The sequence below is a fragment of the Lucilia sericata genome, unplaced genomic scaffold (assembly GCF_015586225.1).
Source record: "Lucilia sericata isolate MDLA Ls3-8-SP2 unplaced genomic scaffold, ASM1558622v1 Contig000244F_arrow, whole genome shotgun sequence".
Lineage (NCBI taxonomy): Eukaryota > Metazoa > Arthropoda > Insecta > Diptera > Calliphoridae > Lucilia > Lucilia sericata.
Window position 1 is genome coordinate 374,086 of NW_023994270.1, and position 24,344 is coordinate 398,429.

Genomic DNA, 24,344 nt, shown 5'->3' on the forward strand with positions numbered 1-24,344 from the left:
GCAATGATTTAACTAAACCATGAATAATTGAGGTCTATTTTTTATCGAATTTATTTGTTTAAGTTTCTTCTGAAACTATGCAAATAACATGCGCATCATTAAAGGTTTTAAGAGCCTCAAATCAATAAATATCCAACACTGACGTCAAACTAGACGTCAGTGTAATAGTGACCCTACACATCAAAATAAAAATATGCAAAATTTTGTAGGGTATCTACGATTCGCCAACAACCATGACATACATAACAAAACCGTAACATGTTTCTTCGAGAATTAATACCGATTAGAAACTAATTTATTTTTAATTCTTCTTTATACAAGTTGTTATACAACTTCTAATGAAATTCTTTAAATTAAAATATTGTTAACTGAAAAAAATATTACACTTTAAATCTGATGATTTCTTTATTTTTATAAAACGAAATCTGAAAAAAAAACTAAAAATTCATCAATCTATTGATTCTGAATAGTAGTAGTGTATGGTACGAAAAACAAGTTCCATTTGCCAGTCGGTTTAAAATATCATTGTTATCAGTTAGTGAATACTCTTTCGGAGTATTATTTTATATTATCTATATTTTGTTTATCAATAATTTGCAGATTTTTAATGAGGGGGGGATTTACTTTTTGTTTTTATCTAGTTGTGTATTAAAAACACATTATATTATTGGTTTAATTGGAAATTTTTAAAACAAGTTTAACTTGGCAAAATTTTGAACTTTTTTTTTTAACTGATAACTTAATAATTTGATAATTTTTTTATTTTAAATAAAAATATTATAAAGGGGAGAGTAAATTTTTATAATTTTATTAGTAATAATAAAATATATGGAATATTTTTTTCATTTCATTTAACATTTTTGTGGTTTTAATTAATAGAATTTATAAATGTTAGTTTTTTTTTCTGGCCTCTCAAATTAGTTGTATTTAAAGTAGTTTTAGACATGAATTAACTTAATTTTTATTGTTTCATGCTGGACATGTTTATTAGTCTTTTTTTATGTGTTTTATAATTTATGGTTTATAATTTGTTTTAAATTGGTTTTTCTAAAATTAGAATGTCGTCGAGTTTTTACAACATTAGTTATTATAATGTTAAAATATAGTTTTCCGCATATTTATGAAATTTGGCAAAGGGTTTATTGTTTGGAAGTTTTAATTTACATTTATTTAGAAAAAAAGCTAAATAATTCATGAAATTGATTTATGTTGTCTTCATTAGACAAAATATTACGCATTTTTATGTGATTCCGGAATTTTGTTGAAGAAAATTTAACTGTTCTATATAATTAGAAGTTTTAAAAGTTCCTAGAGTTCCTTCTTGAGAAAAACAACTTTCGGCAGTCGCTGAGTTGACGAAGTTTGTCAGAGTATGACTTATGCGAAACCAGTTGCCATGGGAACGTATTAAAATTGCTTCTACTAACAGGCTCCGCAACCATTTCGACACTTCTGATAAATGGCATTTGTACTTTAATTATACAGTAAGGTTTTTCATTTGTTCAATAAACTTTGGAAAATTGTTATGAATAAGGCAGTAAAGCTTTGTAAACAAACTATGGCCATGAAAGTCCAAACCTCCTAATAGTCCAGATCTAACATCTGTTGTTATCTATCGGTGAACAGTTTGTAAGGTGAATGTATAGGTTAGGTTAGGTTCCGTGGGTTGCTCGCTAGTAAGCGAGTTCACTCGGAGTCCTTGTGGCCCATTGTGATACCCTTAGAATTGCCATTACCTAATATTGAGAGAATGGTTTCCCTCCCTAATTTCGTTGACTACTTGGTTCGTTCGGTCTCCGTGAAAACCAGCTGATGCTTCTAATAAAACCGATCATGTTTATTAGTGACGCATCTCTGAGACAGTCCAAATGAAGGAAAAGAGCTCTACCAAGAGCCCTTTGATTGCGCATTCATCAGATATGGATGAATCTATTTTAGTAGGTCTGGTGCACACAAATAGTATTATCTTAGCGCGGTGAATATTCGGATGATTGGCCGTGCTGTACTCACAATTTCCTTCGCTGTGAGTTGTTGTAATGGTTTATGGCGATCAGTATACGATCGAGAAACTATGAAGATCAGAAGAATCCACATCTCGTAACTTTTGAATGTTTATAAATTAATTGACCTTTACATGAACTATTGTGGATCGATCTTCTCAAGATTCGCGGCTCGAATTGATTTGATTAATAACGAACTTTGACAGATACTGAAACTAAGTTTTTGATCGAAATATGATCCTGTCCGTTAGCTATGCTCGTAATTGATCATAGTTTGAGATCAATTTAAGAAAAGTCGTATTATTTTTTTTCTCTGAATACTTTTAAAAGTTCTTACAAGGTCCTCAAAAGGTTATCGAAACTTCCGCACGAAATGAAACGAGGCAGGTTTTAGTCAATCTTAAAATTTAAGAGCGAGGGTCCGTCAGTCAACGTTCTAGTGATGGTTTGTGCAGTTGAAAAGTGGTCATTTGAAACGGAAGACAAAGATCGCTCTGTCCAGGCCTAAAAGTTTGAAAATCAAGATTTGGAGCGATGAAGATTCTTGTCAAACTCTAAAAAAGCTTGCAAAATCATTAGGAGCTACTCAAGCAGAAATTTCAAAAGGGAAAATGGTTACCATATGAATTGAATCCGAGAGGCCTATTGCATAACATTAAATGCTGCTTGAACTTTGTTAAAGAAAATCAGATATGAAAGTACAATATTCCATCATGACAATTGTCGGCTACATGTTGCAATACCTAATAGTCCAGACCTTCCCCAGTCGGACCACTACTTCTTTCGATCGTTGCACAACGTTCTCTCCGGGATAAGCATCAGTTCAGAACGGGGTATAAAAAATGAACTTTCGTCTTGGCCTCCCCGAAAGGGAAAAGATCATAACTAACAACAAATGTTTCAAAATAATGTTAAACATTTTGAAAATAATCCCTTATTTTTAAGCTATACACCCAATATTATTCCGAAATTGGTTTACAAAACCCTTTACTCATCAACTTTACTAAAAGCAATGATGATGTCACCTATCGGACAGGTGTAAACATCTCTGAAACGATTGTCACCAAATCAATGTAATTATAAAGACATTTTTAGATTTATTGTTCCAAATTTTGTTAAGCCCTTCACACACGACGACCCAATTTAAATAAAAACAAAATTTATTTCAACAAAAATCTAATTTATAAGAAACTTTTCAAAACAAGATTTAATAATGTGATTGGGATCTATTGTAGGATTTCAAAATTTAAATATTATTTATCAAAGATCATCATCAAATCATCTACAAATATCTAAACATATTTGAAACGTCCGTCCATCCCTCCGTCTGTCTGTCAGTCTGTCTATAAATTCGTCTATTCAGCTGTCTTTTTGAAAAGTTTAAATTTCAACTGTCACAGGCCTTTGTCTGTAAACCTGTGATATTATAATTTTATATGTGTTTTTTCTAATTTTTTTCTTTATTATTTAGTTGTTTATTTATTTTTATCTCTTAGAAATTATTATTAACCAAATAATATGTCTTCTTCTTCTTTTTCTTTATTATTTAAAGAAGAAATCCCCAACATTATATTATTGTTTAACGATTTCATTGATCTTTAACTATTGTTGTGTTATTTATCATTATCATTATTTTTTTTATTAAATTTGATTGTTTGTTTCTTTAAAAAAAGTTGTCACAACTTTTATTGTATTAAATAACTAATAAATTATTTGGCAAATTTGTTCATCTTTAATTTTCTAAAAAAAAAGAAATTTTTCAAAGAATTATAAAAATAATAGAGAAATAAACAAAATTTTTGGTTGCTACGACAATTAAATATTTATTTGTCACAAATAATTTTTTTTATTTTTTTCTATTTATTATGTTAATTATGTTTTTAATCTTTAGTAATAAGTTGTAGGTTTTGAAATGTTATTGTTTAATAAAAAATAATTAATTTTCAATTAATTTTTAAATGTCAAAATTTTTTCCAGGGAATATAATTTTTGTTTAGAAATTTATTGTTCTTTTGGGGTGTACAATTTTGTTTTTTAGCATTTTATTTAATTATATTTTTTTGTTTTTAAACAATAAATTGATTAATTGTGATAGATTTGTTTTTGATTAAAATCTACACACAGTTGCAATTATCAATTATTTAAATTTTTAAATTATATGTTGTCAGTTGAGACGAGCTTTTTGTTTTGATTCTAAACAAATTATTAAGCTAATGTTTCAATTATTTTTTAAACAATTCACCAATTTATTGTAATTTTGAATACAGGATCTCTGTCATCAAGCAAACGTTTGTTAAATTTAGGTTTCATATTTGTCTTTTTTATGGAAACACCCCGGTATCAAGTTTTTATTCCACGGGGAATACAAGATTCCCAGTTGGTGAACACGAATGTCGAAGTTCTTTACGTGAACACCTGCCGTATTGGCCTTATTTCGCGGTGGTCTTTTTCAACCACTGGGTGAGCTTCTTTGACGACTCACCACCGCCCCTTTTGTTGGTTCTGCCGGTCCATGTACAAACATTTTTCTCAAGTACCCGAGCTATCCAATCTCTTGTCATTGTAGCCCCGTTGAGGAATAACAGTTATCACGAGTCATGCTCAATCAAACCCCGACAAAGGATTAGGCTATCACTGGTTAGTGTCAATAGAAAGGGCGGACCCTACATCGGGTGAAAACACCATATTGATGCTAGTCCCTACGAGCATTCTCATCTTCTAAAGCCTCACCCCAATGCATTCCTTGACCTCTTGAAAGTCGCTCAACCATACGGATCCATTTTCAATTGACAAGACTTATTTCAGTATCTACAAGGACCAACTCTGATAAGTTCAGCATGTTTTAGAGTAAACTCCAACACAATCAACCATGAAGAAAAATCGCTGATAAATTAATGATTAAGGTATTAATAACTCCACCGCCACTTTAACCGTCCCTCCAGCCGTCATTCCGACATCTTATCCCGAAAATTTATATTTATATTTTACCGTATATCAATCTTTTAACCACGCACCCCTTCCCTCGAACCATGAAGTAAAATCGCCGATAAATTAAAGATTAAGGTATCAACAACTCCTAAAGTCGCAGCCAACTCCACCGTCACTTCAACCAATTTCACCGCCACTTCTACCGTCACTCCATCCGTCATTCATATCCTGAAAATGTATATTTCACCGTATATCAATCTTTTAACTAAGCTCCCCTTCCTTTGGTTTTAAACCACAGCCACTTCGTGTATTCCGAAGGAACCTCAACCAACTGACCAGCCAGGACAGTAGTACCAGCTTATGAGAAACTGTAGATGGTAGAAGAGACCCGCAGAAATGCTCGGCAGCAAAAGCTGAAAAACTCCCGCGAGAAGGGAAAGTTATAATTGCTTCAAAATTTAGATTAAGATATCTCAAAGAAGAAACAATGTATAACGGAGTTTAGGCTGATATTCACTGGATAGGGCTTTCAGACGATAAAAACTAAATTTTTCGCAAATATTCGCGATATTTATAAATTAACTATACATTTTACGCAATACACTTTCCCAGAAAGAAAAGTATTCCCTAATTTTCAGAAATGATTTCAAAAGTAAGAAAATGCTAATGATATGGATAATTTCTGTTTATTGTAGTCCAACGCTTTCATTGTAGCCAGAAATCATTAAGATTTTTATTACTGTTTATAAATTATAAATTTTTATTGTTTTTTTGCCATAATTTTTTTCAAAATGTTATAACTTAAACAAATTTGCATACATTAGAAATGTTATAGATGTGATAATTTGTTTTTGTGTTCTACGATTGATTTCATTCAAAAATCATTTTTGAACGATAAATTTCTTTTAACATTTTATATAAATTATTTTATTTGTTTATATTATAGACTCATATAAAGTAATTTATAAAAAAACATCCAAAAAAAGTTAAACCAATTAATATAGAATCAAACAAATTAATAAAGAAACAAAATTTAATAAAAAATGTAAATAAAATATTTAAATTTTAGAGAGAAATGTAAAACACACCCTGTTCTAAGTGTAGAAATCGTAGCTTAAAAAACAAACAAACAATTTCTAATGTTTACCGTTTGTTTGTGTGTGTGCGTTTTCTATTGAATCCCATTAATTAATTTTATTAAATAAATTGTTGATTCACATACGTAATATAGTAATTAAAAGTCAATCTTAAGTCAATTACTTAAAGTTCATTATCATGGAAGAGAAATGAGAGAATGCTTGTTGTAAACAGACAAATCTCAGCTGGGAGTAGATTGTTGTTGTCTTCATATATGGATGACATGATCTTAAATGATCAGCTGTCTATTGTGTGTTGCTACTGCCGTTATTAGCAACTGCTGTTAATTGCTTAGAAATGTTGTGACGTTGTGTTTGACGATGATATTATGGTCAAAACAATTGAAATAATTAATACAATCATTATTATTGTTATTATTATTAATGCTGGTTATTCCTCCTATTGTTTGAAATTGATTGAATGTTTGAAGAAAAAAAAAAAATTAAAAATTTAAATGAATAGATTGTCATAAATTTTTGTCGTGTATGATTATAACAGATTAATTCATATTATTTGGATTTACTGGTACTGATTTATTTTGAAGGTGGTTTGATAAAAAATTAGGCGGATAAAAACAAATGGTAATGAAACTGTTTATGTTTTCCGAATATACTTAACTTGAATATTAACTTTGAAATTAAAACGCTGGAACTTCAAAATTAAGAAAGTTATTAATCTAAATGTCTTGGGTTTCATTTGGCTACTATTAGATCAAAATTAGTCAATTTCCGAACAGAAAACTAATTATTTAACCTTAAAATATTTCTGAGAATTAGACCAGAGAGGGCACTAAGCTCCACGACACGTTGGTTCATCATAACAGGTTTAATTCACGCATGAAAATAACGGGTTTGATTGGTGAGAGGTTAAATATATCCTTTGGGGCTAGTGATCTAAGCACCTATGATTCTTGCTTGACGAGTCCTTAGTATTAAACAATTGTACAGTATGGGTTCAGAGGTTTTCTCCTGACAGCCACGAAATCTACATAGATTAGATATGGAGTTTCCTAGGATGACATAATGTTATCTGTGACCACAGTGTCATTTGAGTGGAGCTAGTATTCTAACCCCCTCATTTTATAAAACGAAACTTTCGTAGACCCTAAGATTACTTTTGTTAGCGATAACAGCTTTTGGGATTTTCCCTTTGGTAGCGTAATTAAACGCTTTGTCTGTCATAGCTCTATTTTAGCCCCCCCCCCCTGGCTAGCAAATTCCAAATCGACCCGCTATTTGCCCTCTTTGTCTGGTGTGTCCTTGTGGGATACCAAAGAAAGAGAATGAATGCCAGAGTGACCTTCATGACCAGGTATACAACACACGACAGTAAGATCTTGGGCGCTGTTTAGCTTCCGACATTATGTAAATTCTTAAACCCTCCTCACGTACTCTAGTACAGATGAAGATGGCGTAAATTTTTGCCTGAAATATTGAGGGGTACTTTCCCATGAAAATTGCCTTTTGGAAGTCTATGGTCACTTTGCCATTGGTTTATAAGTTCCTGCCAGGTATCATAACCTATTGGTTCCTGCTAGGTATCATAACCTTGAGGTAAAGTCCAAAAGCCAATGTTGGGGACCCACAATTATTAACGCTGATATATGGGTCGTTGATGTCCGGGAATTACGATGATTACTAATCGTTGGTGTAACTTTTGACTTTGTTCTTGATTGAACTCCTAAAACGAAAATACCTATTAAGTCATTTCGCGATCAGTTCAGTATTTAAATTATCAATTTTCGTTAAGTTAACTCGTGAAATACCATGAGCAAATTATTCTCTTCGATCTTATAAAAGTTTAATCTCTTAATAGCGGATAAGCTGACAGTGTCATCATGCATGTGAACCTTGTCTAGTTATAAATCTGCGTAACGTGATAACTCCGATAGCAGTGCTGATTTCCAAACTCAAGGGATTGTCTGGGTAGTCGTCAGTTTCGGAAATAAAATTTGCAACATGACATGAGATAGGGGAACTTTTAAGATTTCCACAATGTTATATGAACCAGAATCACAATGACCATACGCCCTTTGTTGTGAGACATTCCGGAATCTTTCGCATCCCTTTTTCTTTTTCATGGGCTTTTGACGCCTAATCGTCCAATCGATCTTATAATGATAACCTGTAACGTGAACGTCTTCATTACTGTCTTGTGACGCCCATAGCAACACTGACTACCAAACTCAAGAGACTGTTTGTGTAGTAGGCGGTTTTTGGGGAATAAGAATAGCAAAATCATCAAAATTAAGGAGGGAGACTTTTAAGAATCCCACAATGTCCTACGAGAGTTACGATGACCATAAGCGTTATAGATCGGTATAATCTGATGAATCCTATAGCTGACTAACAAACTCAAGGGACTGTTGGGGTAGCCGTCGGTTTTGGATTTGTAAAATCATCTAAATTAGGGACTTAGTCTTTGGTGGGTATTTCGCAGGGGTTTTAAAGTCTGATATAATAGTTGTGTTTGTACTTCAAGCGATTTTCTCTAAGTTATATCGTATAGATGACTTGTTAAATGCCATGGTCAAATACTTCACCTCGGTCTATTAGTAGTTTAAGCTCTCAATCCCACAATGTTCTATGTCCTTGTGTCGCGATGACCAGTTGTGAGACAGACCGGAGACTTTAACGGATATTTCACATCGCTTCGATATTCTTTATATAATAATTGTGTTTGCGCTTCAAGCGCTCTTTAGACTCTCTCTCTCTGAAAAACGATCTCAGGACCCCTCGACAGAATAAACAAGAACTACAGGGAACTATATATTAAAACGAAGACATTTTGTTAGAACGTCATCTAAAATTGTGAGTTCGGTTTACATTTTTAATTAATTATTTTACAGTGTTAAATTAAAATTAAGTTAAAAAATTAACTTAATTTGTCAATTGTCAAAAATATATTTATGAAAAATTTCTAAATATCAATCAAGTTGTTTGGTGTTGGTCATAAAACCAAAATTAGCTGACAGCCTAACTAAATTCTAAGATAAATTCGAAACAATTTATTATTTCACATGGAATATCATTTACACAAGATCCTTGTACATCAAACATATAATTTAACAATATTTTATTTACAAAACAAAATAATTATTTATTTTAAATTCAACTAAAAAAATACAATAATTTATTTAAAAAAACTGATGGCGCTGCTGTTAATGATTAAAATAGTTTAGTTGCAAATTATTTGTTAATGACATCGTTGAGGTGTTTAAATGATTAATAATTGTTTTTTTATTAAATAATATTAATTTGCTAAAATATACAAAATATTAATGATAATAATTATACTTTAAAATTTATTTATTCTAACTAAATTTAAAGATAAATATTTAGTTAAAAGGATTTTTATAGTTTGTGTTTTTTACTTAAACCCCAAATGATTTATGGGAAATTAATGAATTTTTACAGATTGAAATGATAAACTTTGAAATGATTTAAACAATTAATGAAATATTATTATTGATTTAAATGAAGCAATTGGCTATTTTTAAATATTTTAAAATGGAATTTTTGAAAACAAACAATTGCGACTTTAGTAAATAAACAAAAAGTAATAAGTAGTTAATTTTGAATTATTTATCTGAAATATATCGTTATATTAATGGTTAGGTGATCCTAATTTAAACACTAAGTTAACTAAAAACTGTCAAATTTGTGCTTCTTAAAATTTGCAAACATAGACTGACTTAATTTCCATAAAATTTCAATTAATAAAGATTATATTGTAAATATTTCAAATAAGTTATTAAAAAATTTTGAATAAATAATAATTCCATATGAAATGTGTGGGAATTACAGTTTTTGCATTTCTACTTTTACTACTAGACTGACGTTTTAATCTCTGAGTACAATGCCCTCTGTGATCACTGTTGTGTAAAGTATAATTTTGTTTGACGACCTTGACCTGTCTATTATTTATTTTTTTGAGTTTTTTAATACTTTTTTCACATTTAGAATGCTGTTTAATAAATTTTTTATTTGATTAACTTTATAGAAATGTTTTTAAACAAAAACTGTTATACAAAATGTAATTAAATTTATTTGTTTAATAAAAAATAATAATAATAATTTAGACATTCATAAACAAAATCTAATAAAAAAAAGTAACACCCACTTTAATTATATAAAAAATGAAATTAACATTGTATAGAAATTTTATACAAAATGAATTAACTTTCGCTTAACCCATTTACGCAAATGTGGGTCATTGCTGATTCGTAAGAGTTTCAAAAATAAGATAATCGTTCCAGCAAAAACTTACATTGAAATGTAAGGGTTTTCAAATGCTAAACTTTACTTACGCAGTAGCATTTCAAGAAATTATGTATTTTAACACAGTGATGACAAGGCAAGTACTTACCACACTCACTAACAAATAGGGAGTTTTGTAAGTACTTACTATGATCGCTTTTAAATGAAAAGCTAAGTATACAACTTGAAAACAAAATATCAAATGAAAAATGTTAGTACTTATTCGTAAGTCATCACTAAACTCCTTCTAAGTAATGCAGACTGTATGCAATAGTCCTTGATAAGTAAGTTGTTCATTAAGTCCAAGTCATTACCATGTCAGACATCTCTTTATATTTGAATATTATTCTTTTAAATTTCTGAAATTTGTTAATTGTATTGAAGTTACTCAATCGGTTAATCATTGACAATCATCATAACTTGCTGTAAACTAATAATTACAAAGTAGTTAATTATAATTATTTTTTAATTTATTTCAAAATAATTTATTAATTAGCAATTTAAAACGTTAATTTCTAAAATCTAAAAATTCATATAATTTAATTTCTATCAATATGAAATATCACATCTGTTTGCTTTAATGTAAAATTTTTCTCAGTTTATTAAAACAATTTAAAATGAATTTATAGCTTTTCATTTAATTTATTTATAAAAAGGTTTTTTATTATTAATTGATGGAGCTGAAGGGTATAATTACAAAGTAAAAATAGTGTGGGCATAACTTGATCACTGTTACTATATTCAATTTGAGATATTTGAAAGTTTATCTACTAGTACTAGACTAGTCTTGGGAATGTTCTATAAATTATTTTGAAGACTTATCTATGTTGACTAATTTAGGGACCAATAGACCATTGGTCTATTTTATTTGCTAGTCTATTGAACAGTTCAATGACTAGTCAATGGTTTACTATATAGACTTGACTGTGGACTATCCTTTTGACTAGAACAGAACTAGAACGGAACTAGAACGGAACTAGAACAGAACTAGAACAGAACTAGAACATAACTAGAACAACTAGAACAACTAGAACAGAACTAGAACAGAACTAGAACAGAACTAGAACAGAACTAGAACAGAACTAGAACAGAACTAGAACAGAACTAGAACAGAACTAGAACAGAACTAGAACAGAACTAGAACAGAACTAGAACAGAACTAGAACAGAACTAGAACAGAACTAGAACAGAACTAGAACAGAACTAGAACAGAACTAGAACAGAACTAGAACAGAACTAGAACAGAACTAGAACAGAACTAGAACAGAACTAGAACAGAACTAGAACAGAACTAGAACAGAACTAGAACAGAACTAGAACAGAACTAGAACAGAACTAGAACAGAACTAGAACAGAACTAGAACAGAACTAGAACAGAACTAGAACAGAACTAGAACAGAACTAGAACAGAACTAGAACAGAACTAGAACAGAACTAGAACAGAACTAGAACAGAACTAGAACAGAACTAGAACAGAACTATAACAGAACTAGAACAGAACTAGAACAGAACTAGAACGGAACTAGAACGGAACTAGAACGGAACTAGAACAGAACTAGAACAGAACTAGAACAGAACTAGAACAGAACTAGAACAGAACTAGAACAGAACTAGAACAGAACTAGAACAGAACTAGAACAGAACTAGAACAGAACTAGAACAGAACTAGAACAGAACTAGAACAGAACTAGAACAGAACTAGAACAGAACTAGAACTGAACTAGGACTGAACTAGAACAGAACTAAAACAGGACTAAAACAGAACTAGAACAGAACTAGAACAGAACTAGAACAGAACTAGAACAGAACTAGAACAGAACTAGAACAGAACTAGAAAAGAACTAGAACAGAACTAGAACAGAACTAGAACAGAACTAGAACAGAACTAGAACAGAACTAGAACAGAACTAGAACTGAACTAGAACTGAACTAGAACTGAACTAGAACTGAACTAGAACTGAACTAGAACTGAACTAGAACTGAACTAGAACTGAACTAGAACTGAACTAGAACTGAACTAGAACTAGAACTGAACTAGAACTGAACTAGAACTGAACTAGTACTGAACTAGAATTGAACTAGAACTGAACTAAACTGAACTAGAACTGAACTAGAACTGAACTAGAACTGAACTAGAACTAGAACTGAACTAGAACTGAACTAGAACTGAACTAGAACTGAACTAGAACTGAACTAGAACTGAACTAGAACTGAACTAGAACTGAACTAGAACTGAACTAGAACTGAACTAGAACTGAACTAGAACTGAACTAGAACTGAACTGAACTAGAACTGAACTAGAACTGAACTAGAACTGAACTAGAACTGAACTAGAACTGAACTAGAACTGAACTAGAACTGAACTAGAACTGAACTAGAACTGAACTGAACTAGAACTGAACTAGAACTGAACTAGAACTGAACTAGAACTGAACTAGAACTGAACTAGAACTGAACTAGAACTGAACTAGAACTGAACTAGAACTGAAATAATATTTTAAAAATGCCTTGAAGAGGATGTTTTTTACAAGTATTCAAATTCTCACATACTATAAGATTATCTAGATTTAGAGGTTTTGCTAATTAAAAATTAATGATTTGAATTCCCTAAACAAAAATTTTGCATAATATGCGTACGCTTTAAAATAAATCAATTTTGCGTTTATAACTTTATGCGTGTCCAAATTATAATCAACATAAAATAAAAACATTTAAAGTGGAAAAATTTTATTAATGAAGATGTTTATTTTAACTCTTATCGTTAATGAATTTTAATTAAAAAATGTTGATTAATCAAACGCAATCGCCCAAAAACGGCCTCTGCTCAATGAAATAGTAACGGTCGCCTGTTAATTTGAATTTAAAGTTTCCGGTTTATGTGTACTTTTGTTGTTTATGCTAAAGTGCTAAATAGGTTGCAAATTTTAAGTTAATTTCGATGTTTTTATCCATATGTTTTTAAGTTGAACAGGCATGTAAGGTAGGTCAAGTATTTTTTGTGAACAGAATGTTTTTATTTTATAGTACGATCCTTTTGCAAAACACTATCACTTTAAAGAAATCACTTTATACAAAGGTAAACAATAAACGGAATCCTTTCATTTTTGTTTTGTGATATTTTTGTTGTTTATTAGCTGGGATTTTCTGTATTCAGAACAAGTTGTTCCACATTCTTTAAGAAACTAAAACAAAAAAGAAAGATTAAAAGTAAAATCATCATGATCTTTGAAAACAAAAATGAAAAGATCAAAACATTGAAAACAAAAACAAAAAAAGAGTTACTGACTTGAAGATCATCATCAGCATCTTTAACAGCGGCACTACGAGTAGGGAGAGTTCCAGCAAAGGCATTGCAATGACCTTGAAATGTTGTGGCCAATTAAACTATAAAATACCGTTTGTTCACATTGCCAACATTGGCACAACAATGAAGACGGCGACTGACTGCACGACTCTGAATTTGAAGACAACAACAACAACAACAACGAGAGAAAAAAGTGACCAATTGATCATAAAACAAAAACAACAATAATAATAAACTACAACAATAAAAAATGTAAAAAGAAGAAGAAGAAAAAATAATAAAAATAACCTTGACAAAGGGAAAAACAATCTGTACTGGACAGTGACTTTAACGTGACCGGCCCCAAAACAACAACATATTTAATAATAATTATAATAATGATGATCATGCTGATGACGATTAAAATTTTGTCTGTTTTTTTGTTTGTTTTATTTATAAACAAACAAAAAAACTAACAAAATGATCAAGTCATTAACATGATTTTTGAAAAGTTAAATAAAAAATCTCTATAGAACCGATGACCATGCAAGCAGGCGAATCTAAAATGTGCCTAGAAAACTATATAGAACTTAATTATAAGATCATGTTTAAAGTAGTCAGTTCTCCCTCTATAATCATACATAAATAGAAGTATAAATGCAATTAGCAAGATGTATTTACGTAAAAAAACTATGTTTTTATAAAATTTATAAAAAAAGAAACATGTGTATAATTTTGTTATTTTAAATACAGTCACAACAGCACGACATTGGTACGCATGATAAAATTCGGAAATGTAATCAGTTTAGTTATTAGTTATAAGAGTATATAAAACCTTGAATTGCTTGAAAGGGAAATTTTTTTTGACTTTTTAACTAATTTTCGTACTATTAAAGGGAGGAGTAGTTTGTAGAACTAGAACACAACTGGAACAGAACTAGAAAAGAACTAGAACAGAACTAGAACAGAACTAGAACAGAACTAGAACAGAACTAGAACAGAACTAGAACAGAACTAGAACAGAACTAGAACAGAACTAGAACAGAACTAGAACAGAACTAGAACAGAACTAGAACAGAACTAGAACAGAACTAGAACAGAACTAGAACAGAACTAGAACAAAACTAGAACAGAACTAGAACAGAACTAGAACAGAACTAGAACAGAACTAGAACAAAACTAGAACAGAAATAGAACAGAACTAGAACAGAACTAGAACAGAACTAGAACAGAACTAGAACAGAACTAGAACAGAACTAGAACAGAACTAGAACAGAACTAGAACAGAACTAGAACAGAACTAGAACAGAACTAGAACAGAAATAGAACAGAACTAGAACAGAACTAGAACAGAACTAGAACAGAACTAGAACAGAACTAGAACAGAACTAGAACAGAACTAGAACAGAACAGAACTAGAACAGAACTAGAACAGAACTAGAACAGAACTAGAACATAACTAGAACAGAACTAGAACAGAACTAGAACAGAACCAGAACAGAACTAGAACAGAACTAGAACAGAACTAGAACAGAACTAGAACAGAACTAGAACAGAACTAGTACAGAACTAGAACAGAACTAGAACAGAACTAGAACAGAACTAGAACAGAACTAGAACAGAACTAGAACAGAACTAGAACAGAACTAGAACAGAACTAGAACAAAACTAGAACAGAACTAGAACAGAACTAGAACAGAACTAGAACAGAACTAGAACAAAACTAGAACAGAAATAGAACAGAACTAGAACAGAACTAGAACAGAACTAGAACAGAACTAGAACAGAACTAGAACAGAACTAGAACAGAACTAGAACAGAACTAGAACAGAACTAGAACAGAACTAGAACAGAACTAGAACAGAAATAGAACAGAACTAGAACAGAACTAGAACAGAACTAGAACAGAACTAGAACAGAACTAGAACAGAACTAGAAAAGAACTAGAACAGAACAGAACTAGAACAGAACTAGAACAGAACTAGAACAGAACTAGAACAGAACTAGAACAGAACTAGAACAGAACTAGAACAGAACTAGAACAGAACAGAACTAGAACAGAATTAGAACAGAACTAGAACAGAACTAGAACAGAACTAGAACAGAACCAGAACAGAACTGGAACAGAACTAGAACAGAACTAGAACAGAACTAGAACAGAACTAGAACAGAACTAGAACAGAACTAGAATAGAACTAGAACAGAACCAGAACAGATCTAGAACCGAACTAGAACCAAACTAGAACCGAACTAGAACAGAACTGAAGTAGAACTGTCGGGTGAAATCGATCAGTTGATGGATCCAAGTAGGATGTATATTTGTAATACGTACCAACAACGCGCTCAAATACTGTAATTTAAAACTGAATAAAAAAAGAAAGGCAACTTAAAAGTATAAAAAGAACTTGTGGCATAATGTTGAAGAAGATTTTTATAGTTTTTTTGTTGTGATCAATTGGAATGGAATGATTGTAGTTTTTTTTTTTTCATCCAAACCACACAATGTAGTAAAGAACACAAAGAAGAACTTTTCAAAAGTCAAGGTTTTCATTAAAGAGCTCAAACTGAAGAAGATTTTACAAAATGGTTTATTATCTACTTATTTATTTTAATCTTGTAATTTTTTTGTGTTAAATTTAGATTGATGCTTAACAAAATACAAAAACTACAATGTTATAAACAATCGTAAATCGTATGTTTTATATTTATGTTTATTTGTGTTTTTATTTTATTTTTAGCTTAAAATACCATTTAATGTAACATTCAATTTGAGAGCTCGTGACTTGGTGGTGGACATACAAAAGAAAACACTCAAGGTGGGCCTTAAAGGTCAAGAGCCCATTATCAATGGTCAATTGTGTGCCGAGGTTAAGGTGGAGGAATGTCTTTGGGTATTGCAAGATAGTAAAACTGTACAAATTACATTGGAAAAGGTTTGTGGGCGAAAAAAGAAAATGTAACTTTGTTTTTAATTAATAAAACTATGTTTGTGTTTTGTTTTGTTTTACAGATTAATAAAATGAACTGGTGGGATCGTTTAGTTATGACTGATCCACCAATTTCTACCCGCAAGATCAATCCAGAACCTTCAAAACTTTCCGATTTGGAGGGTGAAACCAGAAGTTTGGTTGAGAAAATGATGTATGATCAGCGTCAAAAGGAAATGGGTCTACCCACCAGTGATGATCAAAAGAAACAGGATATTTTGAAAAAGTAGGTTTTTCTTTTGTTATTATAATTTGCATTATAATTGTTACATTGTTATTTGAACAGATTCCAGCAACAACATCCTGAATTGGATTTCTCGAAATGTAAATTTAATTAGTAAATGTCTAAAAGGACCTTCCATTTGATATATGCACTTCCTTACAACATTAAGTATGTGAACGCCTTTGCAGTGGCAACCAAACTACAAACAACAACAACAGCATTCTTTTTTTAACTTTCAATTCTCTTTACTTAAATGTATTTTTATTATTTTTTACAAAAAAATATTTCTTTTTTTAACATTATAAACACTTTATCTGTTTTATGCAGTTTATTATTTTATTAAAAAATTAGCATTTCTTTTTTTATTTAAACTGAAATATTTTCTAATAAATAAATAAATAAATAGCTATTATTTAAAATAATAATCATTTTCGTTTGTTTAATTTGTTTTTAATAAAAATTAGCATTTCTTAAAATTAATAAACATTTCCATTATTTTAAACAATAATTATTGTTTTGTTTTATAAACTGTCATAATAATATTGAATTATTAGTTGTGGATTTAGTGGCAAAAAAATTCCCTTTCACCAAAGATGTTGTGATTTTTTCTGCTAAAATAATAAAAATAACATAAATTTACTAAAAATAAAGTTTGGTTCGAGAAAGTGTATTTTTCAGAATTCTGAAACTGAATTATGACTAAGCTAGAAGTGAAATAGAGTTGAGGTAGAATTGAACCGAACTAGAACAGAACTTGAACAGAACTAGAACAGAACTAGAACAGAACTAGAACAGAACTAGAAAGAACTAGAACAGAACTAGAACAGAACTAGAACAGAACTAGAACAGAACTAGACCAGAACTATAACAGAACTAGAACAGAACTAGAACGAAACTAGAACTGATATCGAACTGAACTAAAACTAAGCTGAACTGAACTATAAATGAACTAAAAATAAACTAGAACTAAGCTAGAACTGAACTAGAACTGAACTGAACTAGAACTGAACTAGAACTGAACTAGAACTGAACTAGAACTGAACTAGAACTGAACTAGAACTGAACTAGAACTGAACTAGAACTGAACTAGAACTGAACTAGAACTGAACTAGAACTGAACTAGAACTGAACTAGAACTGAACTAGACTAGAACTGAACTAGAACTGAACTAGAACTGAACTAGAACTGAACTAGAACTGAACTAGAACTGAACTAGAACTGAACTAGAACTGAACTAGAACTGAACTAGAACTGAACTAGAACTGAACTAGAACTGAACTAGAACTGAACTAGAACTGAACTAGAACTGAACTAGAACTGAACAAGAACTGAACTAGAACTGAACTAGAACAGATCTAAAACAGAACTAGAACTGAACTAGAACTGAACTAGAACTGAACTAGAACTGAACTAGAACTGAACTAGAACTGAACTAGAACTGAACTAGAACTGAACTAGAACTGAACTAGAACTGAACTAGAACTGAACTAGAACTGAACTAGAAGTGAACTAGAACTGAACTAGAACTGAACTAGAACTTAACTAGAACTGAACAAGAACTGAACCAGAACTAAACTGGAACTGAACTAAAACTGAACTAGAACTGATCTAGAACTGAACTAGAACTGAACTAAAACTAAACTAGAACTGAACTAGAACAGAACTAGAACAGAAATAAAACAGAACCTGAACAGAACTAGAACAGAACTGGAACAGAACTAGAACAGAACTAGAACAGAACTAGAACAGAACTAGAACAGAACTAGAACAGAACTAGAACAGAACTAGAACAGAACTAGAACAGAACTAGAACAGAACTAGAACAGAACTAGAACAGAACTAGAACAGAAGTAGAACAGAACTAGAACAAAACTAGAATAGAATTAGAACTGAACTATAAATGAACTAGAACTGAATTAGGTCAGAACTACAACAAAACTAGAACAGATCTATAACAGAATTCTAGAGCTGGAGTAAAACTAAACTAGGGTTGATATAGAACTGAGCTGGAATTGAACTAGAAGTTTACTAGATCTAGAAATTAACTAGAACTAAAGTAGAACTGAGAAGAAGCTAAAGAATGAGAACTGAATGATCCTAAAGAATTCTTTGAGCCTGAAAAAATCAAGCAAATATCGCAGATCAGAATTATGTATCGTTCAGAATTATGTATCGATCAGAATTATGTAGCGATCCTTAGCGGCTGTTTTTTTTATAGTTTTTTAGACAATATCGCAGCGTACAGTAGAAGTGTGCAGAATCCAACCTTTAGTGGTGCAATCTTAATCCTTGCTTGTTTTCCTCAGTCTAAGCTGGAAGTGATTCTCTGTTCAAAATATCGTTTATAAATTTAACTATAATTAAAATTTAAAATTCTTAAAAATCTAAATTCTTTAAAAAGTAAGTAAATTTTCAACATTTGGCAACACTTTACTACGATGTTCATTTATTACAAAACCATTTGTAAAATTTGACATGATATGAGTAAAGAAAATCTATTTTTAGCCAACCTTGCAAACTGGTAACAAAAAGTGGCAAAAGAATACAAATGACAAATGAGTCATAAATTATTTAAAGAACCCTTTAGACACGAGACAAGTGATTATAATTTTACAAAATTAAAAAAAATGAACGCTTCAAGACCTTATTATTAAAATGGCGAAAATGGACAAAAAGCGTTAATTATGTGTTAAAATGTGACAAAACAAAAATCAGTGAAAGTTTAAATTAATAAGTAGTTACAGAAATAGATAGACAAACTACGATTAATTAAAAAAATACCAGGTGGTTAAATAAATTAGTTGTAAAAAAAGAGAGATACAATTAAAATAAACCGACTGTTTAAGTACCCTACCGATTTTAGATTTAAAGGAATTTAAGAGAAATACTATAAAAAAAGCATTCAAATCTTTGAGAAACGTTTTGTTTTAGGGTTTCAGATAAGTTGTTGGAATTATTATTGAAAGTTTCAAATCAAAAGTGTGACAAAACATGTTAAAAAAGAAAAAGTCTTTCTTAATGATTAATTAACCATTATCAAACTAACACTTTTGTTGGTGAAAATCTATGTGAATGTTCGCTCAAAATTCACAATTATCAAAAACTTTTTACTAATTAGTAATTAATTAAATTTAAAAAATTATATCGAAAACTTACATAAAAACTCATTTGAATGAAAAAAAGTTTAAGTTTTTAATAATGATTAAATCACAAATATATTTTTAATTATTTAGCACTTTTAAAGAATTAACAGCTATTTAGCGATCATTCATTTAAGGTTTCTTTGATTTTTTTTAGGGTCACTAAACCTTTGATAAAATAGAAAAATATTACGAGTATTTTTTTTTAAGTTATAGCTAATTAATTTTAATTATTTGTTTCTTAGATTTATATTTAGAATTAATATCGTAAATGCTTACCTACGTATAGTTTTAAGATTTATTTTTAAAATAATAGAATGTCAGTCATAAATATATTTCTTTTTAAAGATCAAGAATATTGTGATTACCATTAAGTAGACAAAAGACTTCTTTTTATTGTTGGCATGTGTACGGTTTTTTTTTCGGTTGCATTTAAAAAAAATTAATTATTTTTATACCGGATTATAATTTTATAATTAGTTTGATGGGTCTTTTGATTAAAAAAGGAATAAAGTGTTGTTATAGTGGCAAAAAAGAAAATTAGAAAAGTTTGATTATTTTGCCGATAATAATATGTCAAATATTTCATTAATCAAATTTAATGATATTGAGACTCTTTGTGATATATATAATGATATTTTTAAAGGTATTTTTAATAATAAAATATAAATAAATTAAATTTTAATTAAATTTGATACATGAATATAGAAATCGTAAAGACATTTCCTATCGAATGGCATAACTTTCTCAAATGACGGCTGCTTTATAATTGCAATGATATCGTAAATTAAAAAGGTAAGAGTACCCACTGATATACAATAGATCCGGTTATATTGCTTCCCATGACATCTAGGTTAACCGAAGAATACCGGTTATCTCTGAATGAGATAGCGAAATATTCCCGGATAACGCTAATATGGGTCCCTTAACATGACAATTGACAAGTAAACTGTATAGCATACGAACTCGACAGGAATGGTTAAATGAGGGGGATGATGAAATCGACACCTTGACTGTTATTTCCCTTACAAACTGTTATATGAAATGGATCAAATCAAATGCTTTAGCGAAGCCATCTATTCCATACTGAGGTCAATCTGGCCTCTACGTTAACCTTACATTTAAGTTTTCGTATGGAGCTGATAAGAACGCTATTATAATAACGGGACACTGTGTTATTCGTAATCGTGGCAGGAGAATGGGTCTCGAATACAATGATTAGGGAAGAAGTTGACATAACGAGAAGGAGGAGACTGTATATCATATTATCTGCTACTATCCAAGGACATTCACTGAGAGCGGGCAACAATATTTTGGTTCTTAGTTATAGAGCAGCTATCAGGAATAAATCTTAAACATATCCTGAACTTCGTAAATCAAATCCGTATAATTCTGGAAGTAGTGAGTAGTACTATAACACAAGACTTCTACGATCACTACGGAATCACAGTTAGGTGGACTCAAATGAGCGTCTATCCTTTATTGCACTTTTTTCACCACCCACTGGGTAAGCTTTTGTGTATCTTACACGCGGGTGGCAATTTTTATACATGGTTCTTTGCTCAAGTACTCGGACTATCCAATCTCTGAAAATTGCCGTTTACAACCACGTAGATGAAAGAGACGTATTCGGCAGTTACGAAATAAAATAACCCGAGGACTTCCGACACACTCACTTTGAGTATACGGGAGAAGCGGGAGAAGACCCGTATACCCTTATATTCATCCTGTATCATATATATTTAACACCAACTCATTTAAAACGCTTAGTACCACAGTCAGTCCTCTGTGGGGTATTTGTTGACTTCGGCAACAGCAAAGAACTTATTCCAAATTATAGATTTCACAGTGCGTCAGTTCTTTAACCCATTCTCTTCCCAAGAATTTGAGTTTAAACCACAGGCACTATCCACGAACTGCCAATGGAACCTCAACTAATTGACCAGCCAGGATAATATCCTGCGACTGGCCACCCTTAGTACCAGATTATGTGGTTTTCTGATTCGACCCCTTGTCTAATCATTCCAAGGAAAAGCTGAGGATACATTTAATCAACACCAGTTTATAGTCTCGGTAGACAAGAGCTATTAGTAGCACGTCTTTTACCCTGGATTGCAATCACATCAAGTCTTTTAATAAGGTAACATGCCACAGGGAGGAGATCTCCATCAGATTGTTTCACACCACCGTATCGGACTATACTATAGACTAGACTGTAGACTCTAGTCTATAGACTAGACTAGACTATAGTATAGACTAGACTATAGACTAGACTATTGACTAGACTACTACTCTAGACTATAGACTAGACTATAGACTAGACTAGACTAGACTAGACTACAACTAGACTAGACTAGACTAGACTAGACTAGACTAGACTATAGACTAGACTATAGACTAGACTATAGACTAGACTATAGACTAGACTATAGACTAGACTATAGACTAGACTATAGACTAGACTATAGACTAGACTATAGCTATAGACTAGACTATAGAGCTAGACTATAGACTAGACTATAGACTAGACTATAGACTAGACTATAGACTAGATTATAGACTAGACTATAGACTATAGACTATAGACTAGACTATAGACTAGACTATAGACTAGACTATAGACTAGACTATAGACTAGACTATAGCCTAGACTAAGACTAGATATAGACTAGACTATAGACTAGACTATAGACTAGACTATAGACTAGACTATAGACTAGACTTAGACTATAGACTAACTATAGACTACTAGGACTAGACTAAGACTAGACTATAGACTAGACTATAGACTAGACTATAGACTCAGACTATAGACTAGACTAAATACTAGACTATAGACTAGACTATAGACTAGACTATAGACTAGACTATAGACTAGACTATAGACTAGACTATAGACTAGACTATAGACTAGACTATAGACTAGGGACCTATAGACTAGACTATAGACTAGACTATAGACTAGACTATAGACTAGACTATGACTAGACTATAGACTAGACTATAGACTAGACTATAGACTAGACTATAGACTAGACTATAGACTAGACTATAGACTAGACTATAGACTAGACTATAGACTAGACTATAGACTAGACTATAGACTAGACTATAGACTAGACTATAGACTAGACTATAGACTAGACTATAGACTAGACTATAGACTAGACTATAGACTAGACTATAGACTAGACTATAGACTAGACTATAGACTAGACTATAGACTAGACTATAGACTAGACTATAGACTAGACTATAGACTAGACTATAGACTAGACTATAGACTAGACTATAGACTAGACTATAGACTAGACTAGACTAGACTATAGACTAGACTATAGACTAGACTATAGACTAGACTATAGACTTATAGACTAGACTATAGACATAGACCAGACTATAGACTAGACTATAGACTAGACTATAGACTAGACTAGACTAGACTATAGACTAGCTATAGACTAGACTATAGACTAGACTATAGACTAGACTATAGACTAGACTATAGACTAGACTATAGACTAGACTATAGACTAGACTATAGACTAGACTAGACTAGACTATAGACTAGACTATAGACTAGACTATAGACTAGACTATAGACTAGACTATAGACTAGACTATAGACTAGACTATAGACTATAGACTAGACTATAGACTAGACTATAGACTAGACTATAGACTAGACTATAGACTAGACTATAGACTAGACTGTAGACTAGACTATAGACTAGACTATAGACTAGACTATAGACTAGACTATAGACTAGACTATAGACTAGACTATAGACTAGACTATAGACTAGACTATAGACTAGACTATAGACTAGACTATAGACTAGACTATAGACTAGACTATAGACTAGACTATAGACTAGACTATAGACTAGACTATAGACTAGACTAAACTATAGACTAGACTATAGTTTAGTCTATAGACTAGACTATAGACTAGACTATAGACTAGACTATAGACTAAACTATAGACTAGACTATAGACTAGACTATAGACTGGACTATAGACTAGTCTATAGACTAGATAGACTAGACTAGACTAACTAGAACTAGACTATAGACTAGACTATAGACCAGACTATAGACTAGACTTAGACTAGACTATAGACTAGACTATAGACTAGACTATAGACTAGACTATAGACTAGACTATAGACTAGACTATAAGACTAGACTATAGACTAGACTATAGACTAGACTATAGACTAGACTATAGACTAGACTATAGACTAGACTATAGACGAGACTATAGACTAGACTATAGACTAGACTATAGATAGACTATAGACTACTATAGACTAGACTATAGACTAGACTATAGACTAGACTATAGACTAGACTATAGGACTAGAACTATAGACTAGACTATAGA

At 31.1% G+C, this 24,344-nt stretch overlaps 1 protein-coding gene across 1 annotated transcript in view; it reads left to right on the top strand.

Moving 5' to 3' along the window:
• Positions 1–17,284, top strand: part of LOC119602604 (nuclear migration protein nudC) — a 49,078-nt gene extending 31,794 nt beyond the window's left edge. Inside the window, exons 4-6 of the mRNA XM_037954203.1 lie at positions 16,346–16,540; positions 16,618–16,820; positions 16,881–17,284. Of these exons, the coding sequence (XP_037810131.1) occupies positions 16,346–16,540; positions 16,618–16,820; positions 16,881–16,932 (450 nt within the window). The 3' untranslated portion in view covers positions 16,933–17,284. The remainder of the gene's footprint in view (positions 1–16,345; positions 16,541–16,617; positions 16,821–16,880) is intronic.
• Positions 17,285–24,344: the final 7,060 nt, after the last annotated feature.